Here is a 26,529-nt window from a genome sequence, read left to right as displayed (position 1 = left end):
GGCTTCACTTGTTCCAACCCCTGGCCCGTTGTAGCCGTTATGGAGTCGTCCCGAACCGATGTTGCCGTCGTCAGTTCATGGTCCGTTCACCGCCGCGGCAATCGAAAAAGAACATAAATCCTACGGTGGCGCAATTCTTCGCGGGAAGTTCGGGGTAGATCCGTTATCCAAGCTTCTTCCTCTTCTTCACATACACAATGCCTCACAAAGACTTCCCCATCAGACCTCTAGTCCGTGCTTTTGACCCCGTTGGTCCAGACACTCTTGGACCTCCCGACCTTGACTTTGCTTCACTGTTCAGAGAGACAAACGTCCCTGAAGATGCTCCTCTAACGCTGTATCCTGAACAGCTGAACGTTCCGTGGCATACTTCTCTCCCATGGGTGAGACAGTCCAAGTGGTGGATTCAGGGTGAAGCAGCTGGACGGGACTTGGTGAATCGAATCAGTGCCGACAAAGCGTCTGAGAGAGGAGCTCTACCAGTGGAGTTTATGGACGAGCGCCGAAAGGGAAAGATTAACGAGCTCGTCGAAGATGCGGTTTCATGCGCCGTTTACCTCTATCCGTCGGCGTCGCGAACTCGAATAGAACTGTTGACGCAGGCTCTTCTTCTTTTATATTTCCACGATGGTACTCATACATTCCACTCAACGCTGATCTCGCTAACACCTATCTAGATGTTATGGAACGCGGTGCAACACAAGATGTAAGTTGAACAGATACCATACTCTTACAGGACTAACCTCCTTCTAGGAAACAACAGTTGCTGATGACTTCGTGACTATGAAGCCTAAGAACAAGCACATGAAGCGATTCTACGATGAAGTTATGGAATGTGATCCCATTCTTGGCCCTGGCCTCCTCCGAGCCATTGGTCTCTTTGTCAGTGCAGGCCGCAAAAAGTCACCATTCAAGCAAGACACATACGCAACTTTGGCTGAGTACGTGGACTACCGCCGCCACGATATTGCCAAACCGTAAGTTCCCTCCTCCAATTCCATCAGAATACACTAACCACCCTCAGCTTCATGGTTGCCGCTATCCGCTTCGGAACCGGTATTCACCATACTCCCGAGGAAATCGCTCCCTTTGAGGAGCTAGAAGAGCTCTACGTTCTTCACTCTATGCTCATCAACGATCTCTACTCCTACGATAAGGAGATCCACGAGTCGCGCACCATCGGCGCCTCTGTCGTCAACGCAGTACATGTCATTGAAAAGCTCATGTGTGTGCCGCCGCATTTGGCAAAGACTATTACTCGAACTATGAGCTTCGACGTTGAGAAGAAGTATTACGCCGAGTCGGAGAGGTTCATGCGTGATCCGGCGCTGAGCGATGACCAGCGTACTTATGTCATTGCACTTTTTGATTGTTTGACTGGGAATCTATTCCATCATGCTACGTTGGGAAGATACACTCCATATGCGGAGTATGTTTTTGATTGCAAGACTTAGAGATGGTTTGGGTTGTTCATAGCTAGCATTGCATTGTCGTTCAATAACAGCGTATACGATTTCTTTTTTCTGACACTTGCCTCGGTCTTGTTTGCGTGATTTTCTTCATTGTCACCTTGGCAAGGATGGATGATTCCAAACCTTTGGGACCTCTCAAAGGTGTCAGAACTAGACGAGATCAGTGTGACATCATGCCCAACCCGAGCAAAAAGCAAACGCATGCAACGTCACATCGCGAGTAAAACCCATCAGGCTCACCGTTTCACCTCCATCCGTAGGTCGAACCAACAAACTAGTCGCATCAACGATCCTGTCAACAAAGTTCATCCGGGGAAGCTTATTCATTCTCCTGAATTCAAATATCCTCAAAGTTTCGCGTACGCATATGCTCCGAGCCGGGAGAAAGTTATCGTCTAATACGACGATCACATCCCGAAAATGGAACTCTTATCAGGATCCCCATGTCGATAGTAGCCCCTGGGCATTGCTGACATATTTCTGGGGTAATCATGTAGGAATACTCCGCAGAATATGTATAGTATACTCGAAATGGATAAGATACGATACGCCAATCATCGGGGTCCCGTATATCCGTGGGGTGAAAGTGCTTCACCGCCTGTTGATTGTGTTGACGGAGAGGCTGGCTTGGCTCCGATTGAAGAAGCGGGAATAGAAGGCTTGGCTAGTTATAACCGAACGCGAGCTATAGAAGAATTGGGAATGGTGTCCGAAGCGAAGAGCCGCGTGTAATGATATGATGTTCACATTGGAGAATCCTGGTATTGTTACAACTATAAACGATCGCTAAAAGAGCGGTATGATAACAGAACCAACAGAGAGCAAACACCCAACGCCATGGAAAGTCAAACTCCCGCTATCAACATCCCAGTACTTAAACGAATGACAATATCCCTGCTATACTAGTTCGGGCCGACACTAGTCTTCAGAGACCCATGAAGACGCAAAAGCGGATTCTCGATCCCACTTCCAAGCGCATCGAAACCCCGCGTGTCATCACCGTCAAACTGAGCTCTAATCAAATTCCCCAAACGCGTGCGCAATTCTGGCGCAAGCTTGCCATCAGTCACTGCCAGACCGCCTAGAAAGTCGCTCAGCATGTTCATGAGGGGGTTCAGCGATGCTTTCAGGCTGAGCTTGAGACCGAGCGTTTCGAGGAGGTCGTTGATGATGTCGAGGATTTCTTGGACGAGCTGTTCCACAAGATTGAGGACGTCAGCGCGTTGATCGCTGGTGAGTTTGAGGTTTTTGGTGGTGGATAGTCTGGTTAGGGCGCCGGAGACTGCGGCGCGGATCTGGATGATTTCTTTGAGGGCGTCGGTGGTGCCTTTGTTGCGAGTCTCTGTTCCGGCCTGAACTCTGAGGAGTGTTCCATCTGATAGTGTTAGTACCTATTAAGGAGGTAAACCATAGGACACATACTGATTGTGTCACTGCGCGCAGTGATCTGAGCAACAAGACTATCCAAAGAATCAACAAGATCCTGACCGTTCTTAAAGCCGGTCGACGAAGACTTGAGCAATCTCTTTGAATGAGTTGTCTTGGGCTTCTTGCTAGACTTTGTCTTCTTGGCTGGCGCCTTGTTCGATGTCTTCTTCTTCTTAGGCGTAACTTTAGAGGACCGCTTTACTTTTACCTTCGTGGTAGCGGTTTGTCCTGCCTTCTGCTCAGCGCGGAGGGCGTCGAGGTCAACTTTGACACTGGGAAGACCATCATAGGGAATGGTATCGACAAGGTGAGATGATTTCTTGACGAGGGCTGTGTCTGTAGCTGGTGCAGCTAAAGAGCTGCCCAGGAGAGCTACAGCGGCGATGAAGAAGACTTTCATGATGGTGTTTTGAACAGTATGATAGACAGTTTTGTTCGGCTTGGTATGAACATGATGATCTTTCAGAAGGCGACTTGCAGGCATTTATAAAATTCCTCAAAAGCTGGACATACAGAATAAAGTTGGGATTTGCCTCATGCGACAGTTGAAGTTATCGTCATATTGTCGATCTTCTGATCAGTCAACCATCATATCATGAGATGACATAGTTTTTATGCTGAACCAACGATCACCCTAGAGCCGCTGACGCGAATTGCGTTCTTGCAGTAATATCTGCTATGGATTTAAGGGTTTACAGTTTGGGGCTGGTATGAAGTTACCGCGAAGAGATACTGTGGCTTGCCGATCATACCCAAAGCCCCGATAATCGAGATTGGGAGGGTCCATCGACAGATCCGGACATTTTTGTCTCGGCAATCAGACGTCAGTTCCTGGTGGCCCTAGTAGATCAGCAAATCATGATTCAGTGATGACCGTCTAAAGTCAGGCACCATCATGGTCCCTTGGACCCTTCATAACTTGAGCTGAGCAAATGACGTCGCTCGAGGCTGGACGGCGTGAACGATTTTGTGAATGATCAGCCGACATGTGTGAAAATATCATGGGCCCTGCCTTGGTTCGTTATGTAATGCTCGATAGACTTGGCTTGTCTCATTCCTGCTTTTCTCATGATCTCCAAATGCGGGTACGTGTAGTTTTCGTGTTACAGGGAGTGACATGAAATGACATTTTGACAGGAGCGGTTCAGCGATAACGTTGAAAACTCGTTACAACTGACCAAAGAATAAAAGCATCAAATTCCATGATAAAGCGCCATAATAGAGAAATGCCAAGAGGTATCAAGAGCGGCTTAACAAAGTGACTCCATCTGGTCAACTAAGTGCAGGGTAAGCCAGGACCCATCCGAGGTGCCCCACCGATCCCAGCACCACGACGGGAAAAAAAAGACACGTCTCCACAACACCAACGCAAAAATCAAACATCGTGAGGACGTGCACAGAGTAAAAGAAAGGGTCTGGCCGGGGATTGAACCCGGGACCTCTCGCAAGCAATGCTGTAGGGTTTTCCCTAAGCGAGAATCATACCACTAGACCACCAGACCGGTTAAGTTCTGAAGAACTTGCTGTGGATGCTGACTTCGGGGGGCGAGAATGCTGATTATGTGTTCTCGATGCGGCAGGAGAACAAGCCACAAGTAAAGCATCCTACAAGCTTGGTTGCTGTTCTTAGTAAAATACAGCTATTGATCATACTCGTTATATAAGAAGGGTGGCATAGCATACACAAGAGACGTCTTTTCTGATTCGAGGTATACAAATCCAATAACACCGCGTGTCATATCACATCATGTTGGGCTTATGATAAAAGAAGTTTCAGCTAACAAAGTGCTCATCTTATTTCATATGTATATCAGCAAATGCGGTGCTTTATTAGCAGCCACGACACTGAGCGCATTCATACTCTAGCATGAACCTGTGCAGCGTTTGCAAAGAGTCTTTCGCCTGGACGGCTGCCACAAGAGACCCCTCCCGCCAGAGTTCGAAAATCTACAACATCTGTATAATGCTGTCAATAATCTACTAAAAACGTTCCAAGACGCAGCGACTGCAGCTCGTAATCTGGGCTACCGGTATCTCTGGATCGATAGCGTATGCATTATGCCAGACGACAAGCAAGATTGGGCCAGAGAAGCGGCTCTGATGTAAAAAGTGTATGCTAACGCAGAATGCAACCTTGCCGTGGCAGCTTCCCTAGACAGCAGTGAAGGCCTGTTCTTTCAACGCGATGGATTGCATGGACAATGTGTCGCAAAGAACGTGCGAGGGGGCGCCATTGAACTCTTTGCCGACGGAGACCTTTTCCTGAGGGAAGTCAAGTGCTCCCCTCTATAGATGGTGAGGGACTCCTGTGTCTCTGTAGAAAGGGATCCTGACCGTAAAAGGCGTGTATGGGTGCATTAAGAGTGGCCAATGTTAAAAAGAACGATTCACTTCGCTAGAAACCAGGTCTTCTGGGAGTGCGATTATCTTTGCACTTGTGAGGTATATCCTGACGGGCTTCCCGATTTTATTAGTTATAATGGGAAGAAAAACTTTGCAGCAGAGCTCGTTGGCTATGCAAGTGGCCTTGGTCCGGACCTGATTTAGCTCTGGTCGGATCTTATCACTGAATATACTCGTCGCGGATTGACGAGATTTAGCGATATGTTGCCTGCCTTATTCGGCACGGCGAAATGGCTACAGCCGCATCTCGGAAGTTCGGGATACCTAGCTGGTCTTTGGTACAACGATGATTTTTATCGCCAGCTCGCGTGGTACTCATGCACGACAAAAAAGAATCCAAGGCCCCAGTATAGAGCTTCAAGTTGGTCATGGGCGTGAATTGTCGGCATCATGTCTTGGATAAATTTGCCGGAAATACTTACTCCCCAATCGAAGATCATCGATATCTCGACCACTCATGCCGGCAATGATCCTACAGGGCCTGTCACTGATGGTCATATGCTGATTCAAGGTACCATGATCCCGCGTACAAGCTATCGATCACAAGACAGATCCTGTTATCTGCAGAGAAGCCAGGGTACAAGAGAATTATGTTAACCCTGTTCATTTTCGCGGATTCGATATCAGCGGCCTGCAGTTTGGCCAGTGCTATGCACTACTCATTGGCATATGCACGGATGATCCTAACTAGATAGACGCTTCACTTTCAGAGCAGGACTATTGTTTGGCTATGTATTTGGTTCTTCGGCCTGTAGCTGGACAACTTGGGACCTTTGAGCGATGTGGGTTTGCCAGCGAGTGGTACACTGCAGACGATGAGCCTGAAAAACTCACTGGCAGAGGGCCACAAAGCAGGCAAGATGTACCTTGTGAAGAGTATTATGAGCATGATGGAGCTTACAGGATCTGTCTAATCTGAATCTAAAGCATGGTGCTGTTAATACGCAAAGGCATGATGATGATGATAGTGCAAGAAGAACTATCCAGAGCTATGAGGATAGCTGAACAGCATGTCTCGCCTGCTAACCAACATTCAACTAGCGCAAGGGATGTACGGGTAGAGCTCTCGGGTAAGATATCAGGAGTGGGCATGAGGTACCGTCGCGGTACCCTCACTGGTCACTGACAGAAACGGCCCCCATTCTTGAAACATGTAACATCCGTACTCTACCACTAAGCGTTTAAGCATACAAATGCTGAAAGGTGTTAAAGGCCTGAGAGCCAATAGTTAATCATCACTATTGCACGATCTTTAGTCGTCTAGGGATATAAAGAAGCGATGAGGTGATGTAGCACGCAGCATTGAATACAAACAGAGGATGAAACAAGCAAATCACCGGGGATGAGTTAGAGATACGTCCATCGGTATCATAACAAGCACCGAGATCCACATTACCCCGGATTTTATCATCCCACAATCAGATTTCAGCCAAGCACATACCAAGCCGGATACCGATCCTTCACTATCAAATCCGTCTTATCTAGACAATTATTACCAGGTCCACCATCACCTGCACGTAGATCATGGCAGAAATTACCCATTCCAGCTATCCACGCTCAACCTCACCCAACCACCACAAACATCGCCTCGACAAAAGCAAGCCTCAATAATAACCCATATCCCTTGTGACAAATTGCACGAATCACAGTATCAGGGCTTCCACGGCTGGAACTCTGTATTGCGGGGGTTGACCGAAAAAACTAACCTCAAAGAGGTAATTTTAGTCTGATATTCCTCCTTCACTACTGAATTTGTGGAACGCCTCATGGGCTATACCAAGACTCGAGATCGTGCCGGTCTGGAACACCTTGCTTGCGGGCGCAAGAGAATCTGGGGTATTACGTTTCGAGTTGACACTTGGGCCGTATCGATGATGCGCTTGTAGCTTTCTCGGAAATCTACCTATCAAGTCCTTGGATCGGCGTCATACTACTGCCAATAAACAGTACCTAGCACTGCCTAATGTTTGACCGTTGATCTTATGCTTTTAAGGGGGCGTTTCCCCGCAATCTTTAGGTTCGCCGACAAGCTGGACCTCGTGGCATATACAAATCGAGCATATCGCTCTTCATCCTGTAGAGTCGCCATGTTTAAGTGAATAGCTCTCATCAGAAAACATCACAATGACGGAAGTTACACATAATTCCCAAGGTGAAGGTCATCTTCGGCCTCGCCTATCCAAGATCACGATGGTAGCCATGACCTTTGCCATTCTCAAGTGTGTCTCTCCCAGTCTCTCTGTCCAAATCGCATTCTGATGTGAAGACTAGTACGTGGATCTGTCTAGCAGGAAGTCTTTCTATCGTTCTTCCCTCCGGAGGATCTGTGGCTTTCTTGTATGGTTTCATCTTCTGTGTCTTGTGTAATTTTGCGCTGGCTGCTAGTTTGGGTGAGTTGGCGGCGATTTGGCCGACTGCAGGTGGGCAGTATCATTTCCAGTGGGCGTTGACTTCTGAGAGGTGGAGGAAGGTTATGGTGAGTTTTAATTTGCGTGGTAATTGGGAGAATATTGACGACAGCAGAGCTTTGCGGTTGGTTACATTAATATCTTTGGATGGCTGACTCTCGTGACGACCGAGGGTTTCTTCGCAGGTTTGTCATTCTGCCCGGGTGAGAGTACTAAAATTGACTTTTATAGCACAATTCATCTCGGCAGCCTGTGTGGTAGCATCTAATGGAAACTACGTTGTAGCACCATGGAAGACGTACCTAATCTTCATGGCCGTCCTCACATTCGGCACTCTCTCCATGACCTTCGGTAACCGAATTTTGGGTGCCTGGAACAATCTCGCCCGTACGCCTTCCAAATCCCCTTCACTACGAGTTCCAACTGACTTTGTAGTGTAGTGGTCTATACTCAGTGTTTTCGTCGCCAGCGTCGTCCTCCTCTCGACATCCGATAAAACTGACCCCGAATTCGTCTTTGCGACATTCGCGAACGAAACAGGCTGGAACGACGGGATAGCGTGGATCTTGGGTCTTTTGCAGTCAGCGCTGTCACTTATTGGATATGATGCTGTGCTGCATATGACGGAGGAGATGCCGACGCCGTCGAGGGATGCTCCCCTGGCGATGGTATACGCTGTTGGTGTCGGAGGAACAACGTAAGTCGACATCTTTACGGGGAGGGTGTATGCTAACGAACGCAGCGGAACAATCTTCATCCTCGTGATGCTGTTCTGCCTAACCGACCTCTCCGGAATCGTCGCGACATCGACCGGCATGCCCATCGTCGAACTGATCCTCCAAGCAACAGGCAGTCGCGCCGGCACGACATTCCTCACGCTCATGTTAGCAATCTGCTTCATCCACGGAACCAACGGCTCGATCACCAGCGCCTCCCGACTCCTATACGCTATGGCTCGTGATAAAGGTACGCTATATCACGAGTACTTTAGCCACATCCACCCCAGATGGGAAGTACCCATCAGAACTATTGTTCTTACCTGGGTGTTCAACGCGATCTTTGGATTGTTGTATCTCGGACCGACTGTTGCGTTCAATGCGTTCATTTCGAGCTGTACGATCTTGTTGAACATGTCGTATGCTATTCCGGTTGCGACGCTGATCATTCGAGGCCGGGATACCTTGACGAGGTTTCAGAGTGCGGATACACCCTGGAGGTTTGGAAAGGTTCGGGGTTTGATCATCAATTACGTTGCTGTTCTTTACGTCTTCATCACATCAATCGTAAGCCATACCCTCCACCAACACTACCAAGCTAACCTGTGCGTAGTTCTTCTGCTTCCCGCCTGTTCTGCCAGTCGACGCCAGCTTGATGAGTATGTCACCCTCCCCTCCCACTGCTGAGTATACGCTGAGAACAGACTCAGATTACGTCTCGGCTGTCATTGGCATCTTTGCCATTTTCCTAACAGGATACTGGGTCTTTTACGGAAAGAAGACATTCCAAGGCCCGGTAAGTTTCGTATCATGCCTTCTAGGAACATTGCTGATGATTGTGGCAGGATCTCGATGTGATTCTCGGAGAAAGACCGGACCTTGCCGAAGCCACGGATGAGTTGGCGACGGAAGAGAAGAAGGTTGAGAGTCCAACAGAGTGATATGCTATACCACAATGGGCTTTATATAGCTTAAATTTAATGACCTGAATGAACTTTTATGATTAAACTGCTCCCAAATAACCATCCCCTGTAATCGGCATCGCATGCGTCTCGTACCGAGAGCTGTTGGGTTGGGTTAGTGGAAGCGCACTGTCTTTCATTGGCTCACCAAATTCCAGCTCTCCTAGCGGATGTCTCCGCCTGATCTAGCGAATACGCTTATCGCCACTGACTCACAAATACAGTAACACATTGTTATCCGTAGCTTTGCCCTCCTCGGAACTGAACCGGAGCAAAGTCAACTTGTTGGTGACTTAATCTGATGGTGACAACTCAAGATCTTATACTGTAGTGTCAGTGACCAACTACCGAGCCCTACAACACTTGAAGCGTCTTCAATACAACGTAACCTCTCGGTCTTGCGGAGTTGCAAACCCGTCGCCAGCAAATCACAATCTAGCTTACCAATTCCGCGGCTCCCGCTAAACCAATCTTATCACCGCGCCCTCCAACTTCTGCGGGGAAGCCCAGTTCACTTTCACTTCACTTCTTATCATCAATCGCTGAGCACGTTTTCTTCTCATACCCAGCCAGCCCCATAAACTTGCTCAAACCCTACATACACAGCATGGAGGAGCCCGAATCAAGTGCCAGGTCCACCGTCAAACGGAAGCTCCCCGTCAGATCGAGATCCGGATGCTTGACCTGCCGCACCAAACACGTAAGTCGATTTTCGGATGCCGGATGAGCGCGACTGATAAGGAATAGCTGAAATGCGACGAAGCAAAACCAGAATGCCAGGTTTGTATATCGCGAGGTGTTCAGTGCGGAGGATATCAGCGTGGTTTGAGATGGTCTACCAAACATGAGAAACCAGCTGAACTCGCTGAGCATAAATTTCGAACGTCACCAAAACAATCCTGCGGTACTAAGAAGCGTCGCGGTAGACCGCCAAAGAGACAACTAGACACTGCATCTACTGCATCGTTCACCACCGCTGGTTCAGTGTACAGCTCCAACGATGCGAACCAGGGAGTCTTTGGTGAATTCATGCTGAACACACAGCCTTTGGAGAGTCGGCAAGATGCTCAGCTCGTAGAATCTGAGATGAGTCCAACAGACGATTTCATTTCTCAATTCCCACTTGATCTTCCCGTCGAAGGCCTTCCGATGTCAGAGTTTGAATGGACGCCTGACGCGCTGGATCTCGCGACACCGACATTTGATAACTTTTCCGATACAAGCACCGACCTTGCTCTATACCCAGTTCAGCAGCAAAACTTCTCAACGCTGTTTGTTCCTCCACCGATAACAGACCCTTCAACTCAACTCGTTGAATACTGGTTTCGCGATATCTGTTCTTTATGGTCGCAGTATGACTCACCGACAAACTCGAATCGCATGCTCGCGACTACTCTATGGTCAACTTCAGAAGCTGTATCGACTAGTTTGCAGAGCATGTCATCAGCATATCTGTCCTCCAAGATGCCGCATATGAAGAAGACTTCTATCGCTATGATGAAGAATGCTACTGATGTTATTGAGGCGGAACTTCGCGTTGTCAAATCATCACCGAATCTTGATACCGTCCCTATGGGTCTCATTTATGGTCTATTTTGCATAGGGACGAGTATTTGCTGGTTGAACGCGACGCAATTGGGTATACCATTTCTCAGAGAGGCGAAAGCTCTTCTTCACCGGATAAATAAGCAAAAACGCCGTCTGTCCGAGGAAGAGCAGAAGTTGCTAAACATCTTCAACAAAAGCTGGACGTATTGCGAGCTACTACTCTCTGTCGTTTCAGACACCAACCCATACATCACATACGAGGCCGAAGAAGTCCAAGATATCAGCGCAGACGAATATCCAACAGCGCTACCAACCGAACCTGTTGTCGACGACATGCCTCATCCATGGACGGGTGTTTCAAACACAGTATCACGACTTCTGACTCAGACCTTGAGACTCTGTCGTAATTACAGATATCACGTTAGACATCCTGGGCCTTTTGCGACGCGCGATCACGCTACTGCACTAAGCATGATTGAAGAAGCTAAAACGTTGGAAGAAAAGCTCTTGGGTTTGGACTTTGAGTCAGCACCTGCGAATACCGAGACTGGAGACCAGAAAACACCATGCCGTCATCTTGTCAACGTCGCTGAGGCATATCGCCTCGCTGGCCTCATCCATATCTACCAAACATTCCCTGAGCTGGTTCTTTTGAGATTGCCCGATAATCTGTCCGGTCCAGCAGATGAACACATCCCATGGGAAGAATGCATCACACCACTGAGTCTCCGCCTAACAAGATTGATCGAGCAACTCCCCGCGGATTCGGGTAGTAAAATGACCCAGCCCCTGCTCTGCATCACCGCCAGCACCGGTCTACGCTTCGAACCCTCCGATGCAACCTCAAGTCCCGAAACCCAAGCTCCTCTCACGACACCAACGCCTTTCGATCTTGGAAGTACAGAGCATTGCGGGTTATCAGACTACATCGGACAGCTCATACAGGCAGACGAAGATATCGAGCGATTGTCTACAACTACTGCTACGGAGTCGCGGATGAAGATTGTGGAGGCAAGATGTTTTCTCGTTGGGAGACTTGATGCGTTGGAGGCATTGTTGCCGCCGAGACCGATTGTTGTGGCGAAGACGTTGGTGCAGACGATTTGGAATGAGTATGATAAGGAGAAGACGGGGGCTGCGAGTGTGCACTGGATTGATGTCATGGAGGAGAATAACTTGCGGTCTTTGTTTGGATAGTGATACCCAGAATGAGAGCTCGAAATTGACTGTAAACTTCCCTTTAAATAATCTCAGATCACTTGCGAGTTCAAAAAATGTTGAAACTGAAGTCTCTTTAACTCATGTTTCTATATACCTCCGGCCAATAGAAGCTCGAAAGTCCGAGATTATATACATCGAAAGCAACATCTCCACCATCCAGTGATCCAAGAGGTCATCAGTACCTCGTCAAAAACACTGGCACTTAGATGGTTCCGAAACCAGCACTGGCAGCAAGACCAGTGACGGAAGACGCAGGCTTCGCCTCAGCAGCCTTTCCGCTGAAAGAGCTGAAGAAGCTAGAATCGGTACCAGAAAGAGAACCAGAGTTATCGTACTGGTTAATCTCGCAGACGTGGCCAACACCGCTGGAGCAAGCAGCGTTGGCGGAAGCATCAGGGCTGGCAAAGATGGCACCGGTGGATCCCTCCTCGATAGCGGCCTTGACATCCTGGAAGAGGTTGCCCTCGGCGAGAATCTTGGCTTGGTCGCTGGTCTCGAAGGCGTGGCCGGAGTTGTCGGACCAGTAGTTGTTGACGGCGTGGAGGACGGTGTTTCCGGCGACCTTGGGGGCGCGGCCGGAGGTCTTGGTGATGTAGTTGTTCTTCATGGTGATCATCTAGTGGTTGTTAGTACAGGTAGCTCTAGAGGAGGGTGAGGTAGGGGGACTTGCGTCGCTGGAGCCGGTAAAGTACATGGACCAGTACTGGTGTCCATCACATGTAGCAGACCACTGGCTCTCGCCGTTGATGTGGTTGTTGGTGATAGAGACTCGGTTATCAGCGTTGGTGCCAAGGACGATGTGCTGTCGGCCAATGTTGGAGGTAGTGACGTGATCGATCCAAACAAGATCCGCTCCATCAAGGGTGATAGCGTCTCCGCCCCAAACATACTGAGGGTTCAGTTCGGTAATATGGATGTTCTGAATAATAATATTCTTAGTCCCCTTGATATAAAGACCCTTGCCCTTGATAACACCATTCGCACCAACACCAACAATCGACTTATCCGAGTTGACGATAATCGGGTTCAGGCCCGCCTTATCATAGTTAACGTCGACCTTGGGGGCATCAGGCTGATAGTTGTTACACCAATCATCCTTGTTGATAGCCGTCTGGCAGCCCGAGCCCGTACCCCAGGGAGCACAGCCCTGCTCGGACGCAGTGCCCTCGGTTCCGGTGAAGTCGAACTCCTGGTCGAGAAGGATGACGCGCGTGGTAGAGTCGCCAAGCATAGAGACCAGCTCATCGGTTGACTTGGGGTACGCGCCCTCGGCACTACCTCCGCCTGTAACTTCGGAGGCGAAGCCCTCGGGGGTGCCGGTTACGCCGGCGGCGGAAACGTTGGAGACCAGCGCGGCGACGGCCACGGAGAAAAGAGAGAGAGACTTCATGGTGAAGAAAAAAAAGAATGTGGGAAAGATAAAACAAGAAACGAACGAATGAAGAGCAGAAAGTGGAATAGAGAGGTGACTTAGTGGGAAGGCATTGGTATATTTATCTCAGCCAACTTCTCCTCTCGCAGGCTTTACCGTAAGCGGCGGAGAAGATCTCCTCCTAGAAATCTTCCAGAAAAAATGGTTCTGTTTTGTTAACTTGAAACTTGAGACAGGCCGTATCGCGGCCCAGTTGGCCACGCCAAGAGTTGCTGGTGGCCATTATTGGCGGACTTTTGATGTCGCTGTTTTATTCCGTGGAACGTCGGCAGTATTTTTGGGATGTGAAACTCGACGACGTGGTTGAGCTTGGGATTAAAGGGTTAGTCTTTTGTGGGGGGCGTGTTTCAATGATGAGAATTGAAACGGAGGGATCAAGCTTCTTTAGCTTGATACCAAGTCTTGCCAGCAGTGATGATGATCCAGTTCAAATGACACTAACTAACAATACTGAAACTATATTTTACTTAGAGTCTTGACTTGAGCCTTCTTCTATAAGTGTCTCCTACATTTTGCCATGCATTGATTGCGTTGCAGTAAGGATTGAGGTTGATGACAGCGGAGCCTCATCCTGGTCAGAACAGTGGGCCAAATAGCAGGTCACCAGCACGGCCTCAGGGAGCAAGAAGCCACTGAACTTTGACAAGGTGTTGAAATAAATTCTGTAAAGTGTATCCTAAACTAAGTAAAGATAGGCTAAATTTAGACAAGTCTAGCTAAGTCTTTTTGCCATTTAGGATCAAGGTCCTGAGTTTTCTTTCCTCCCCTAGCAGGGTTACTTGTTTACGCAACACGGGACTTAATAATATGCTTATCCTGGAAGCGAAAGACGATGAAACCTGGATTAAATAAGGCTATTCGTTTCAAATAAGAAGATATAACCAGCTCATGACTCTCTATCCTCTGCACCAGCAACTAAAATGAGTCATGTACCGAGTATACACGATCTGAGCAGCTTGTCACTGAACACTGGTACCTTTAATAACAAATCCTTAGGACAATTGACATAGCTCGGGACAAGTGCAATTCCTCCCAGCAACGAAATTCATACGCGTATACTCCATAGATAAGTTGTAGTAGAGGCTAGACTTGGAATTAACCCGGGTATATCATTGCTTGAGCCTCAAATGCATTGGTGGGAAAAGTATTATGCGGCAATCTAATCTATCGGATGGTAATTATGATCAGCGTGGTGGATACACATTACGAAGTCCGGGATGTGGCTCTCCCAGAATCCGATCAAAGCGAAGCTGACGGTATGCCTACCTGGCCCTCAGGGAGCAAGAAAACACTAGACCGTGATATAAGGTGAAATAAACTTAGTAAAAGATATCCTTAATTTAATAAAAATATCCTAAATTTATATAAATTTACCTCAAGTCTTTTTATCCTTTACGAAGTCCTAAGTTTTCTTTCCTCCCCTAGCGGGCTTGCTAACTGATAAATAGGAGAAAGTGTCACCAAGGTCCACGGTTTACTATCCAAAAACTTCGTCAGATATCCTACCGATTAAGTTTCTCCCCCAATCTGGTTGCTACAATCTTTGCAACCTCCCTCAGCGACGGCGCCCCAATCATCTCCAACACACTGACTTGCAAACCAAATACTTGACTAAACCATCGCCGCAATTCAATCGCAGTAAGTGAATCGAGGCCCATATCAGACAGTCTGAGGCTAGGATCAACAGGTCCATCTGGCCTGAGAAGAAAATCGTTAACCTTGGTGCCAATCTCGATAGATAGGAAGGCAATCGACTCTTTCTTCGCCAGTATTTCAACAGCATCCCCTTGGCCTTCACTAACGCTTTGTAGAAAGTACTTGAGTTGACTCCTTTCGCCTCGTGTGTCGGATTGATCTCCAGTAGATAGGTTGTGATATGCACCCATTCGACGATCACGACGCCAATTGGTAGGATTCTTGGCATCGTCGAGGTGGAGATGAGACCTCATACCCATCACAATATGGCCGTTATCCTTCCAAGGCGACCACTCACCTGAGGCCAAATTCTGGAAGCTACCGCCGGCAGATCGATGACTACTCGGTGCAGAATTGAACAGACAGGCTTCTACACTTTCAAGAAACTGCTTCTCCCTTACAGTGTGTAGACCCTGAAGCTTAATGCTGCGAAGCGCAGATGGATTCTCTGCCAGGTATCCGACGTCTTCAATACCGCATATTGACAGCACCGATGCGGGAAGACCAAGAGAGTGTCTATACTGGCAGAAGGATTCGATGAAAATACATCCGGATTTGTAGTTGCCCTGTCCAGGTTGATCTGCAAATGTGACCGCGGAACTTGCTAGCCAGAAGTGATCCAGGGGCTGGTCATGGAGCGCTTGATGGAGGTTCCAAGTCCCATTAACTTTGGGCTCGACGGCTTCTTTCCAATCCTCCCACTTCATTTCCAGCAAAGGAGAGTCCTATAAATAGATGTCAGTCTGGCCGCTGCAGAGTCTTTTTGATGACTTACCCTCTGAACCATGGCGAGATGAAAGACACCTTTGAAGGGATACGGGACCTTGCTGATGGCCTCTTCTACGTCCTGCAAATTATTAACACTTCCCTTGACTACAATGACACTGCAGCCCATAGCTTCAAGTTCAAAAGAAAGCTTGTTGCCCGTCATACCACCCCTTGACCTTGAGAGAAACACAAGATGCTTAGCCCCTCGCTCCACTAACCACACTGCCAAGGCTCTACCGAGACCACCCATTCCACCAACGAGAAGGTAAGACGCGAGAGGGTCGAACTGTATCTGGGTTGTCACTTTTACCTCAGGCTCCGATAAATCTGTAGACATTTTGAGAACTACCTTTCCCATGTGCTGGCCGTCTTGGAGGTAGCGAAATGCCTTTTTGGCATCGCCGGCACCGAAGGACTTAACAGGTCTCAGGGCTCTGAGTTTTGCTTGTCTGAAGAACTCAAGAGTTCTTTCCACAACACTATGAATATATTAGCTCTCAACTCGCGAACTCCGCCGAGGACGTGACTTACTCCTTTACCAACATAGGCTGCTCTCCTATCAGATAGTGCATATCTATACCACAGTATGACCTGTTTTCCAAGAAGCCGCTCATGTCAAGCTGACCATGTGAGGCCAGATCACGTTTTCCAAGCTCGATAAGAGTACCAGACTTGGCAACACATTTCCAAGAGACATTGAGAAGGTCGCCGCTGAGAGAGTTCAAAACCAGGTTAACGCCTTGCCCAGCCGTTTGTTGCATCACGCCATCCAGGAACGAAGCATCACGAGAGTGGAAGATGTGTTCCCGCGGGATCCCGTACTGCTTGACCAAATATTCCCTCTTCTCCTCGTTTCCAACCGTGGCGTATATCTCCCCCTCCATCATTTGCACTACCTGGATAGCTGCAAGACCAATACCGCCGCAGGCAGAATGAATCAACACGCTCGTTCCCTTGCGCATTTTTCCTACGTCAATTAATGCATATATGACTGTAGAAAAGCAACATTGGATGGTGGCAGCTTCTTCGAAGCTCATTTCTTCGGGAATCTTGTGCATGTAGTGGTGCTTAGCTGTGAAGTGCGTGGAGAAGCCACCGCTGTAGCATATACTCATGATGCGATCTCCGATAGAAAAGCCAGTCACTGCGCTCCCGAGGCGTCTGACTACACCAGACACTTCGATGCCTGGAAATACATGTCGAGTGTCAGAGGGGATTATACCCATAGCTGAGACAACGTCGTGAAAGTTGAGACCGGCGGAGTGAACTTTGACCTCAATTTCGTCCTCCATGATCGTGTCTGGAATCGCGGAAGCAACCCAGTTCATGGTATCGAGGGCTCCCGGCTTGTCGACTTGCAAAGTCTTCATTACCTCGCCGCGCTGGGTCTTTTCCAACGCTTCATCAGCGATACGAATTGGTTGGTACCGGCCAACACAGATTGCGCCTCCACGCACAACGTATTCTCTGTCTGGTTCAAGAGTCTCACTGTCTTGATCTTGGATGACTTTCTCAAAGACACTTGTGATCAGAGTACCGAAATGATCCTCACTTAGGTCAATCTCTAGTGTGTAAAGATTCAGCCCGAGTTCAGATCGAAGAGTTCGAGTAACCCCCAGTGTTTGAGCCGATCTCGGATTTGAACACCCTGCTTGAGTCGGAGGCAAAAGCCACAAAACGTTGGTAGAACCAAGACACTTTGTGAATTCTTGGAACTTGATAAACATTTTTTCTGAGATGTTGTTAAAGAACGCGGATTCCAAGTCCATACAGGAGATATGACAGAGAAATGCCGATATGGCTCTTCATCGTCGTACACAGCTACATCGACTCCACTGTAGCCGGATCTCTTCAACTCCTGCTCCCATCGTGATACGGGCACGTAAGGTTGATCTGGTCGATCATCCTGCTCACCCAACCACCAACCAGAAAAGTTGCCAAACACAAAGTTAGTCAACCGCGATAGACTGCAAACTTCTGTCATGACAAGTATGCCATTTGGCTTGAGTAGCACTCGAATGTTTCTCAACGTCTCATGCAGCCAAGGCGTAGCATGCAGCACGTTGGCTGCGACGATGAGATCATATGTTCCGCCTGGGAAGCCCTGCTCCAGAGGATTCCGGGATACGTCGAGGACCTTGAAGTCCATGTTTGAAGCATCGGAGAAACGATCCTTGGCAGCGGGAAAGAAGCCAGCAGAAACGTCTGTGAAAGTATAGACCGAGTAAGCTGGCAGGCCGTGTACCTGCGCTAGGCCTCGCAGGATAGTCTCGGTAGTGCCTCCTGTCCCAGCTCCAACCTCGAGAATTCTAAGTGTAGGGCGAGTATGTGAAAGAATTCGCAGAAACCTTGAGTAATCGAAGGTCATGGCGTTATAGATATCTGCCAAGACGTTGTCTTTGAGTAATGTCTCGATAGTTGCTGCTTTGCCAGTGAATAGGTTCTCCATATCATCAAAGAGGCGTCGAAGTCCAATGATGAGCGCTTTCTGTGGCATCTCTAGCAACTTGGTAGTTAGTTCTTCGATCTTGGATAGTCTGTACTCCTGTGAAGCATCAAGAAGCTGTCGTGAGTTGCTGACAAGTTTGTAGTCTCCTGATGCGGCACAGTCAAGCTGTTTCCTGAGCCAGTCTCTGAACTTGGTGAAGTGAGGCTGGCATGGCTCAAGAGATTTAATCTTGTCCACAGTTTCGATGATGCAAAGCAGGGTCAACTCCTCTTGAAGGTGGCACTCAGTTCTGATGATAGCCGGTGGAACGAAGAGTGTTGAGACGTCTACAAAATCAAAGTGTGGAAGCCAGGTGAGTCTCGAAGCGGCGTGTGCATCAAGTGCCTCAAGCGGCACGTCTTCTCCAAGGGCCCTCAAGTGTATACCTGAAGCACGAAGGGCTATGTTACCGCCAGCATCAAGTTCAACGCACGATTCTGTTCCATGAAGTCTCCATGCTTTGGCATCCATTGAATCTGAGCCTGTGCTAACCTCGACTTCTTCAATGGCTGTAGGTACAACGAGTTCAGCAATATTTCTCGCTAGACCCCTTGCTTCCGACACAAGAAGCAACTGAAGACCAGTGTCTATAGTCGCTGGATGTAAAGTGAATGCAGAGTGATTCTGCTTCGTCCTATTGGAGACGCGGCCGTGGGCGAGGTGTTCCGAAGGAGAAACCGTCGCATCTAGCAGACCACGAAACTCTGGACCATACACAAAACCAATGTGAGCAAGTTGGCTATATATTCGTGCACAATCAACCTGCCGAGGGAGTACTTCAGGAGTCCAACCCGTAGCCCTGACTTTCTCAAGAACGCTGACTTGTCCCGTGCAGTGCTTGGTCCAACATGAACTGTCGTATGACGATATCGTAAATGTGTACCATTTAGATTCCTCAAGGTCGTTGAGTTGGTGAATGCGCAAGCTAGTAGAAACTTCAACCGAGTCGGAAAGCAGAAGGGCCCGATGAGCAATGACATGTCGCAGGCGATAGCCCCCACCAATAGGAGACCGAGTTACCTGTCTGACAGCTTCACCAGCCATAGCGATGTACCCAGCGAACGGGAAAACCACATCTCGTTTCAGTTTATGATCCATAAGCCATGGCACATCTTCAAGACTAAGAATGTTTCGCCATTGAGGTTCTAGATCTGATCCGTCAAAGTTGCGTGAACCCAGAAGGCAATGCTGGGGGTACTCTCTGGACCGCCAGGCCTTCGATATACGACTCTCAGACCAGTATGTTGCGCTGTGGTCCCAAGGATAAGTTGGTAAGCCTGATATGGCCTTTGAGTTGGGGAACAGCGATGCGAGGTCAGGAGCGATGCCATGCTGGTAGAGTTTGCCCAATGCACTAAGAAAAACGGCGGAGGAATCTTGGTCTCGAAGTTGGGAAGAGATGTAGTGACAGGGTAGTAAAGAGGATGCACAGATCTGCCTCAGAGGCCCGGCCAAGGCAGAGTGCGGTCCGATTTCCAGGAAGAGACATGGTTGATTCGCTGCAAGCAACTTTGACACAGCCGTTGAGAATTTGACTGGTGACATAAGATTCTGGGTCCAATACGACGGGTCACGCAAAGATGCATCTGCCAACTCAGTGGTGACAGTGGAGAACATCGCAATCTTAGTGGAGGAGACGGGACCAGCGAGCGTCGTGAGTTCAGACTCGAGAAGATTTTGGTACTCAGCACTCAAGGGTAACATATGTTCTAAAGGATTGTCAACGGAGACACTCTTGTGTGGTATGAAAAGACTTACGTGAGTGATAAGCCATATGTACCTTTAGTAGACGAGCAAACATGTCAGGATCAGCCTCTTTGATCGCTTGAACAACTTGGGCGACGCTATGTGCATCTCCGGAGATTGTACTACTTTTCGGGCTATTCTCACAAGCCACTTCAACGCCATCAGTTAGATACTTAGAAGTATCTTGGACTCCCATGCCGACGGCCGCCATTCCGCCGCGAAGGGTCTGCTTTGTTGTCACATATCCACGATAGTATGCAATAAGAATGGCTTCTTCCATAGAGATGTGACCAGCTGCGTAAGCACCGGCTATTTCCCCACTGGAATGGCCAACAATAGCAGAGGGAGAGAGTCCCAGGCGGGAGAACTTGTTGACCAGTGCCAACTGAATAGCAGTGCAAAGTGGCTGTGAGAGTTCAGCGTTGTTAAGTTTTGACGTTTCCGCAGGCTCTAGGAGCTCATCTATTTTCTGTTAGCATCCTGTGCGGTGTTTAGCTCTGGCCAGTTACCTATGAGGTTCCAGCTCGGCGGAAACTCAAGCTTCTGAATGACTGAATTCATGGTGTTCAAGTCGCTGCGAAAAGCTGCATCGCTTTCGATGAGTTCTTTCGTCATACGAGGCCATTGCGCGCCTTGGCCACTGAAGACAAATACCAGAGACAGAGGACCAGGAGGGACCTTGGACAGACTTGAGACTTCGGTTGACTTTTCACGCTGAGAGACAATGAACGCTCTATGGGGCAGATGCTTACGGTGCTTCGTAAGGGTGAAACCGAGGTCGGAGATACCATTGGGGTTTGTAGCTGCCCACTTCTTATGGTTGCTGATATGCATCTGGAGGGAGGATGCCGTGTTGGCTGACAATAGAAGCAAGGAAGGGGATATAGCGCTTTGTTGATCGACAAAGGCTGGGGCCCCCTCTTTTTCCGAAGTATATGCCTCAAGAATCACCTGGGAGAGATTCAGTTAAAAAGAAAGAAGGAGAATAGCGTAGAGGCTTACATGAGCATTGCTTCCCCCGATTCCAAAAGAGTTGATGCTGACTCTATTCTGGCGATCTGACGGGAATTGTGTTGGACTGAGTGGAACACTGAGATTATACTCGGAGAAGGGGACTTGACCGTATGTTAAAAAATCATGAACGATGAAGGCATGGTAGGCTTACTATTAGGGTTGGGGTTCACAAGTTTGATATTGGGCGGGATCATCTGATGCTCCAGAGCGAGAACACACTTGATGACAGAAGATAACCCTGCGGAACCCTCTGAATGCCCGAGATTTGGCTTGACTGAAGTGATCAAAACCCGCTTTTCTCCCCCAAAGACTTTCCCTACCGCTGTAGCCTCAATAGGGTCCCCCGTTGGTGTCCCAGTACCATGGCACTATTCTCATTAGCCCACCGATTCCGAACCAATGGTAGTGACAGCTTACCTCGACAAATGCAGTATCCTTCGGATCGAGCCCATTATCACAGTACGCCTTTCTCATCAGAGCTTCATGAGCCGCCCCATTTGGGGTGACGAGGCTGACACATTTCCCATCGCAATTCACAGCTGTGCCTTTGACAATAGCTCTTATCGGATTGCCGTCGCGGATAGCATCAGACAGGGGCTTGATGTAAACAGCTGTTATGGCTTCTGCACGAGCATAGCCATCGGCGGCGGCGTCGAAGGTCTTGCATGATGCATCCGGGGCGAGCACTTCACCAGATGACATTGTTGCTGTCAGTGCTGGTGTCATGATCATGTTGGCGCCTCCAACAATTGCGCTTGAGGCATCGCCTCTTTGGATGGCGCGACACGCTTCGTGGAGCGCTACTGCTGAGCTGGAGCATCCCGTCTTTATGACCATGCTACTCAATGTGTCAGCGTGGCTGAAAGCGTGAGAGGTGAAAACATACCTTGGTCCTTGAAAGTCATATTCGTACGAGATGCGATTGGCCATCATGAGATCTGCACCTCCAGTCGTAGCGTATAATCCTCCTTGGAGAGGCTCCTTGGTATTCATGATCAACCAATCATCCCCAAAAGTGCCAACGTAGCAACCGACTTGCTTTCCACGATAAGTAATCTCCCCTGCATCTTCAAGACATTCATGCGTTACTTCCAGCAGCAGTCGTTGCTGCGGATCAACTCTCTCAAGTTCATTCTTAGTCAATGAGAAGAAAGACGTGTCAAGGCGCGAGAGGTCATCCTCGATGAAATAGCCGTGTCTGGTCTTGATGGAGTCTTTACCTCCAAGGCTGTCGTTAAATCCATTGATGTTGAAGCGGCTGTTGGGAATGGGACGTCTAGCATCGAGGCCATGGTATAACAGGTCCCAGTAATCTTGGCAGTTGCTTATTCCTCCTGGAAGACGCAATGCAATACCGCATATTGCAATTTGAGGCGCTTCCGGGGTGTCAGGAAATGGGCTTTTCTCTCCATCGTGGGGATGCTCGTTAAAGGCATTGTCGTGATGAGATGCTTCACCACTGTTGACGATGTTTGCGCTGGCATCCATATCTCTACAAGATTGATCATCCATGGTCGTTAATGATAGTTCTTTGCAATTATGTAATAAGACGATCAAATAATAGGTATATTTTGCTAGAATCTGGCAAGTGAGCAGCCACTTGGATCTGCGGTGATAAAATGCCTCGATCTTGGGTACCTCTCCCGCTTGTGGTTATACAACATTTCATCGGACCTCAGATAGGTTTTAGAGCATGGGAGTTCTATGCCAAGAGCAATAAGGCATCGTGTCGCTATGTTATTGGATTCGGTGTGCGGAGATCAACCCTCTGCTTCCGAGCGTAGCACACAAGACTCGCATGACATCACACATTTGAAAACGAGAAATCTCGTAGACTGTCCTTGGCAGGATGGGTTCACTGCCTAGTATTGGGCTATTGTTCCGTGGGTGGATCCGTAAGACATCGCGGCTACACCACTCGAGATATTGTCTTCGTTTCTGAGCGAGCACGGATGTTGCAACCCCGGCAACCCAAGGGCACAAGCTCTTTGGGGCATGTGATTATGTAGAACAGGAAACAATATTCCATACCCTACTCTCAGGAAACTGTCACGCAATGACAGAGCCTATCACTCACTGGCTTCTATCAACACCCCGGTCCCATTACGCGGCTTCGAGGCCTTGAACACAAACATCATAGCCACAACACTCGTCTCAACCTCCTCAAACCCCGCTTTCAAAGCCTCCGCCAAAATATTCGGATCATCCTGCCAATTGTCAAAAATACCTCTCTTGTTGTAGAGCCCAAGCAAGAAAGCAGCTGCTCTTCCAAGCGGCTTCTCGCTCTTCACCTTGAACCCACCATCATCAGTCTTCGCCCACTGCTTCCCCAATACCGTGCACCCTACCAAAACACCATCCTTGGTCAAGAGACCCTGTGCATTGGCGATGGCGTTTGCTTTGCTGGCGGTTGGCTGCGGCATGTGATGCATGACGAGAAACAGAGAAGCAGATGTGAACTTTTGGGATGCGAGAGACTCTGGAAGTGGTTGTGCAGCGTCCGCGTGGACACAGTCAACTTGTACTTCGGGGTACTTGGACAGAACACGCTGTCTCGCTGTTGCTAGAGAATGCTCACTCAAGTCGACCAAAGTCAGATGCTGATTTTTTGGATCGCGGCCAAGATCCTTGATTGCTCTTCTTGGAAAGTACCCAGTCCCAACGCCAATGTCAACATGTCTCTTGGAGAAGTTGCTAGAGAATAATGGACGAAGATTATTCTGTGCAGAGCAGTGCCAGATGAAAGGAACAGAGATACGCAGGATCAGAATATCGTAAAACGGGAGTGTAAACGGCGTACACCACGAGGCAGCTGTGTTTGCGGTGCGCTGGAGGATGGACATTGTAGCCAAGGATGGGGTTGGTCTGTAAACTGGGGTTGTGTCTGTGGAGCGCGGTCCTGTCTGAAATACTTGGACGGGTGAAATTCTATTTTGCGAGCAGAGATATTGAATGTACAAGCAATGTCTTCTGGGGAAGACTGGCCTCGTATTTTCCAGGCCAAGACATGAGCACTGCATCTTGTGTTCTCTATGTTCACTGATGTGGCCTCGACGGACATCGCCGAGACGGTCTGGCCAGTTGGGAATGCGGTCCTTACACAAAATGTTTCTAGAGGAACAGTTCGCGATCGTGGAAGCAGTGTAACCATGTTCTTGATCACATGCCTGGTTGTAAGCAGCTTGAGTGGAGGGAGAGAGTTCTCCACGGCGGTAGATCTCCCAGAGACCTCCGACGGGCTGCACGAGGCAAGGAAAATTAGTGTATATCCATTGGTGGGAGTAAAGAACCATGTCCCATCGGCAGGACAAACATGTTATCGCTTTGATCTCATTCCGTGTAGGGACATAATGCATCTAGCTTTGGGCATGAATGCCTGTTGCATCATTGGAATGCATAGTCACGACCAGAGAGAGATGCCAAAGCCCCCGATGATGTGTCAGTTGCTTCTCATGTGATCACTGCAGGCTTGTGGAAGCCCTCGCACGATTGAGTGAGCTGTCCCTCGTATAGTTACCCTAGCCTTCAATACAGACAGTTCAACAAGGTCTACATAACCGCCAATGCCACCATTATCAAGCACATACGACCAAAGGTAGTGGAAAATACGGGATCCCGTCCGCTCTCCCATAGTCAAGCCACTAACCGGCGGATTAGTAGTTGGGTCGGTGACGACCAGCGAATCCCCGCTGTTGTATGTTTTTTGCCTGCCCGTCTCAACAAGTGGGAAGAAGGGCTATTCTTTTTGGTGGACCTGAGTGGGTCGGCGAGGGTCGATGTGGGGATGGTGTCGTAGTTGGAAGGACATTTGAGTAGGTACTACGGAGTGGGGGATGCTGAGCTATGTTGGGGATTGAGCCGAGAAAGCGAGTCGCTAGGACATAATGACGGGACTTGAGTCAATTGACGGAATGCTTCAGGACGGTTTGGATACCTGTCTGAGGTCGCTGCAGCTTTGAGTGCAATGGATCTCGACTATTCAATAAATGTGACTCTCCATGGAGGACAATTGGGGGCGAATAGAGTGTAGCCAAAGCTTTAGACAATAGAAAGGCAGCGTTTCGTTCACATTCCCAACACGTGTGCTGTTATTATTGTTGGACATAATGGAATCGGTATTGGAGTGAGCTTCGTAAATGTATTCGGCCGAAGGGTTGTGGTGACAGCGTTGAGGAACACACTCAAGGTCGGAAGTAGACGGATCAATGGAGGATGTTCGCTTCACGTATCGTAGAATATCTTGGTCTACAATGTTGCTTCGTAAAGAACGTGATAGGTCATACTGACTGCACTGAGTTCCCGCCCATTGAGGCCTCACGACAGCGTCGCAAAACACCTCAATAGGGAGCTAGGGAGGACCTATCAAGCCCATGTATCTGCCCCTTCGGCGTATCTGCGTATACTGGTAGCAACCAGTAGGCGACGAGCTCCTTTAGAGCATTACATCGCTCTTCTGCGCTGAATTCTCTATCGTGCAACGCGTAGGGCCGATGGGCGATGGCATGCGATCACCTGACCGCGCAAGATGCTCGGATGAGAAGCAGAAACACAGAAGAAGTAGCCGTCAGGAGCAAACGATACCGATCGAACAGACGGGTACGACGTGGAGAGGGTTCGAAGCATCAATCGATCGTTCAGGGCTCGTCATGGAGGATGGGACAGGCATTTCGAGCGGTCGCGCGCTGATGACTGGATCAGTGGCATGGAGCCTAGGCATGAAAAGTAGTGCTGTCGCATCGTGATTCACGTCTTGAGAGACTGTTGCTGATGAACTGCCGTCATCGACGAATGCGTGCTTCTCCCAAGTTGACTCAGAGCACGGGTAACGTCGAGGAGAACCCGGATTAATCTTGCGCCGCGCTTACTGTACTTAGAGAGCATCTTTGGCTGTTGTTACCCTACAGCAACCTACAAATACAGGCGAATCGATCACTACAGAAGCCGTATTGCTTCTTGAAGTTCTAAAAAATATTAAGTAGTAGTTTCTCGGATCTTGCTCGTGATTTAAAGCAAAAATAATTGTGTCTACATTGGACAGAAGTTGTGTTGAACGTTGACCTTTTCGCTTTTTTTTGACTCCGTATGAGAAAGCTTGTCGGAGATCTTCATGGTTGAGGCATCGATCTGTGCCCCGCGTCACTATATTTCATTCTGATTCGCTGGGAGCAAAAGCCCCGCCGGGGCTTTCACGTCAGACGCGTCTAAAAAGAACGACGTCATCGTCGATC

General features: G+C 48.8%; 8 protein-coding genes and 1 non-coding gene across 9 annotated transcripts; 3 read left to right on the top strand and 6 right to left on the bottom strand.

Moving 5' to 3' along the window:
- Positions 1-197: 197 nt before the first annotated feature.
- Positions 198-1,454, top strand: J7337_012260 (uncharacterized protein; the record flags this gene model as incomplete). The annotated part of the gene is made up of 4 exons (XM_044829787.1): positions 198-630; positions 678-706; positions 754-977; positions 1,025-1,454. The coding sequence occupies 4 exons, from the start codon at positions 198-200 to the stop codon at positions 1,452-1,454; spliced, it is 1,116 nt and encodes a 371-aa protein (XP_044674703.1).
- Positions 1,455-2,374: 920 nt separating this feature from the next.
- Positions 2,375-3,300, bottom strand: J7337_012259 (uncharacterized protein; the record flags this gene model as incomplete). The annotated part of the gene is made up of 2 exons (XM_044829786.1): positions 2,375-2,847; positions 2,895-3,300. The coding sequence occupies 2 exons, from the start codon at positions 3,298-3,300 to the stop codon at positions 2,375-2,377; spliced, it is 879 nt and encodes a 292-aa protein (XP_044674702.1).
- A 1,011-nt stretch (positions 3,301-4,311) lies between these two features.
- Positions 4,312-4,402, bottom strand: J7337_012258. The gene has a single exon. It is a non-coding gene; the product is annotated as a tRNA-Pro (tRNA).
- Positions 4,403-8,022: 3,620 nt separating this feature from the next.
- J7337_012257 (uncharacterized protein) lies at positions 8,023-9,368 on the top strand (the record flags this gene model as incomplete). The annotated part of the gene is made up of 5 exons (XM_044829785.1): positions 8,023-8,127; positions 8,152-8,408; positions 8,454-8,994; positions 9,041-9,223; positions 9,273-9,368. The coding sequence occupies 5 exons, from the start codon at positions 8,023-8,025 to the stop codon at positions 9,366-9,368; spliced, it is 1,182 nt and encodes a 393-aa protein (XP_044674701.1).
- Positions 9,369-9,996: 628 nt separating this feature from the next.
- On the top strand, positions 9,997-12,134 carry J7337_012256 (uncharacterized protein; the record flags this gene model as incomplete). Its single annotated transcript, XM_044829784.1, has 2 exons — positions 9,997-10,089; positions 10,137-12,134. 2 exons carry the CDS (start codon positions 9,997-9,999, stop codon positions 12,132-12,134), a joined length of 2,091 nt encoding a protein of 696 aa, XP_044674700.1.
- Positions 12,135-12,360: 226 nt separating this feature from the next.
- J7337_012255 (uncharacterized protein) lies at positions 12,361-13,548 on the bottom strand (the record flags this gene model as incomplete). The annotated part of the gene is given in 3 exon segments (XM_044829783.1): positions 12,361-12,774; positions 12,792-12,799; positions 12,825-13,548. The coding sequence occupies 3 exon segments, from the start codon at positions 13,546-13,548 to the stop codon at positions 12,361-12,363; spliced, it is 1,146 nt and encodes a 381-aa protein (XP_044674699.1).
- A 1,544-nt stretch (positions 13,549-15,092) lies between these two features.
- On the bottom strand, positions 15,093-21,121 carry J7337_012254 (uncharacterized protein; the record flags this gene model as incomplete). The annotated part of the gene is made up of 6 exons (XM_044829782.1): positions 15,093-16,010; positions 16,061-16,532; positions 16,585-17,615; positions 17,825-20,250; positions 20,300-20,749; positions 20,797-21,121. The coding sequence occupies 6 exons, from the start codon at positions 21,119-21,121 to the stop codon at positions 15,093-15,095; spliced, it is 5,622 nt and encodes a 1,873-aa protein (XP_044674698.1).
- Positions 21,122-21,414: 293 nt separating this feature from the next.
- J7337_012253 (uncharacterized protein) lies at positions 21,415-22,813 on the bottom strand (the record flags this gene model as incomplete). Its single annotated transcript, XM_044829781.1, has 3 exons — positions 21,415-21,669; positions 21,719-22,160; positions 22,188-22,813. 3 exons carry the CDS (start codon positions 22,811-22,813, stop codon positions 21,415-21,417), a joined length of 1,323 nt encoding a protein of 440 aa, XP_044674697.1.
- A 557-nt stretch (positions 22,814-23,370) lies between these two features.
- J7337_012252 (uncharacterized protein) lies at positions 23,371-24,144 on the bottom strand (the record flags this gene model as incomplete). The annotated part of the gene is made up of 1 exon (XM_044829780.1): positions 23,371-24,144. The coding sequence occupies one exon, from the start codon at positions 24,142-24,144 to the stop codon at positions 23,371-23,373; it is 774 nt and encodes a 257-aa protein (XP_044674696.1).
- Between the last annotated feature and the right edge of the window lie 2,385 nt (positions 24,145-26,529).

The sequence above is a fragment of the Fusarium musae genome, chromosome 10 (genome assembly GCF_019915245.1).
Source record: "Fusarium musae strain F31 chromosome 10, whole genome shotgun sequence".
In the NCBI taxonomy this organism is placed as follows: Eukaryota; Fungi; Ascomycota; class Sordariomycetes; order Hypocreales; family Nectriaceae; genus Fusarium; species Fusarium musae.
This window is presented reverse-complemented; position numbering and strand designations above follow the sequence as displayed.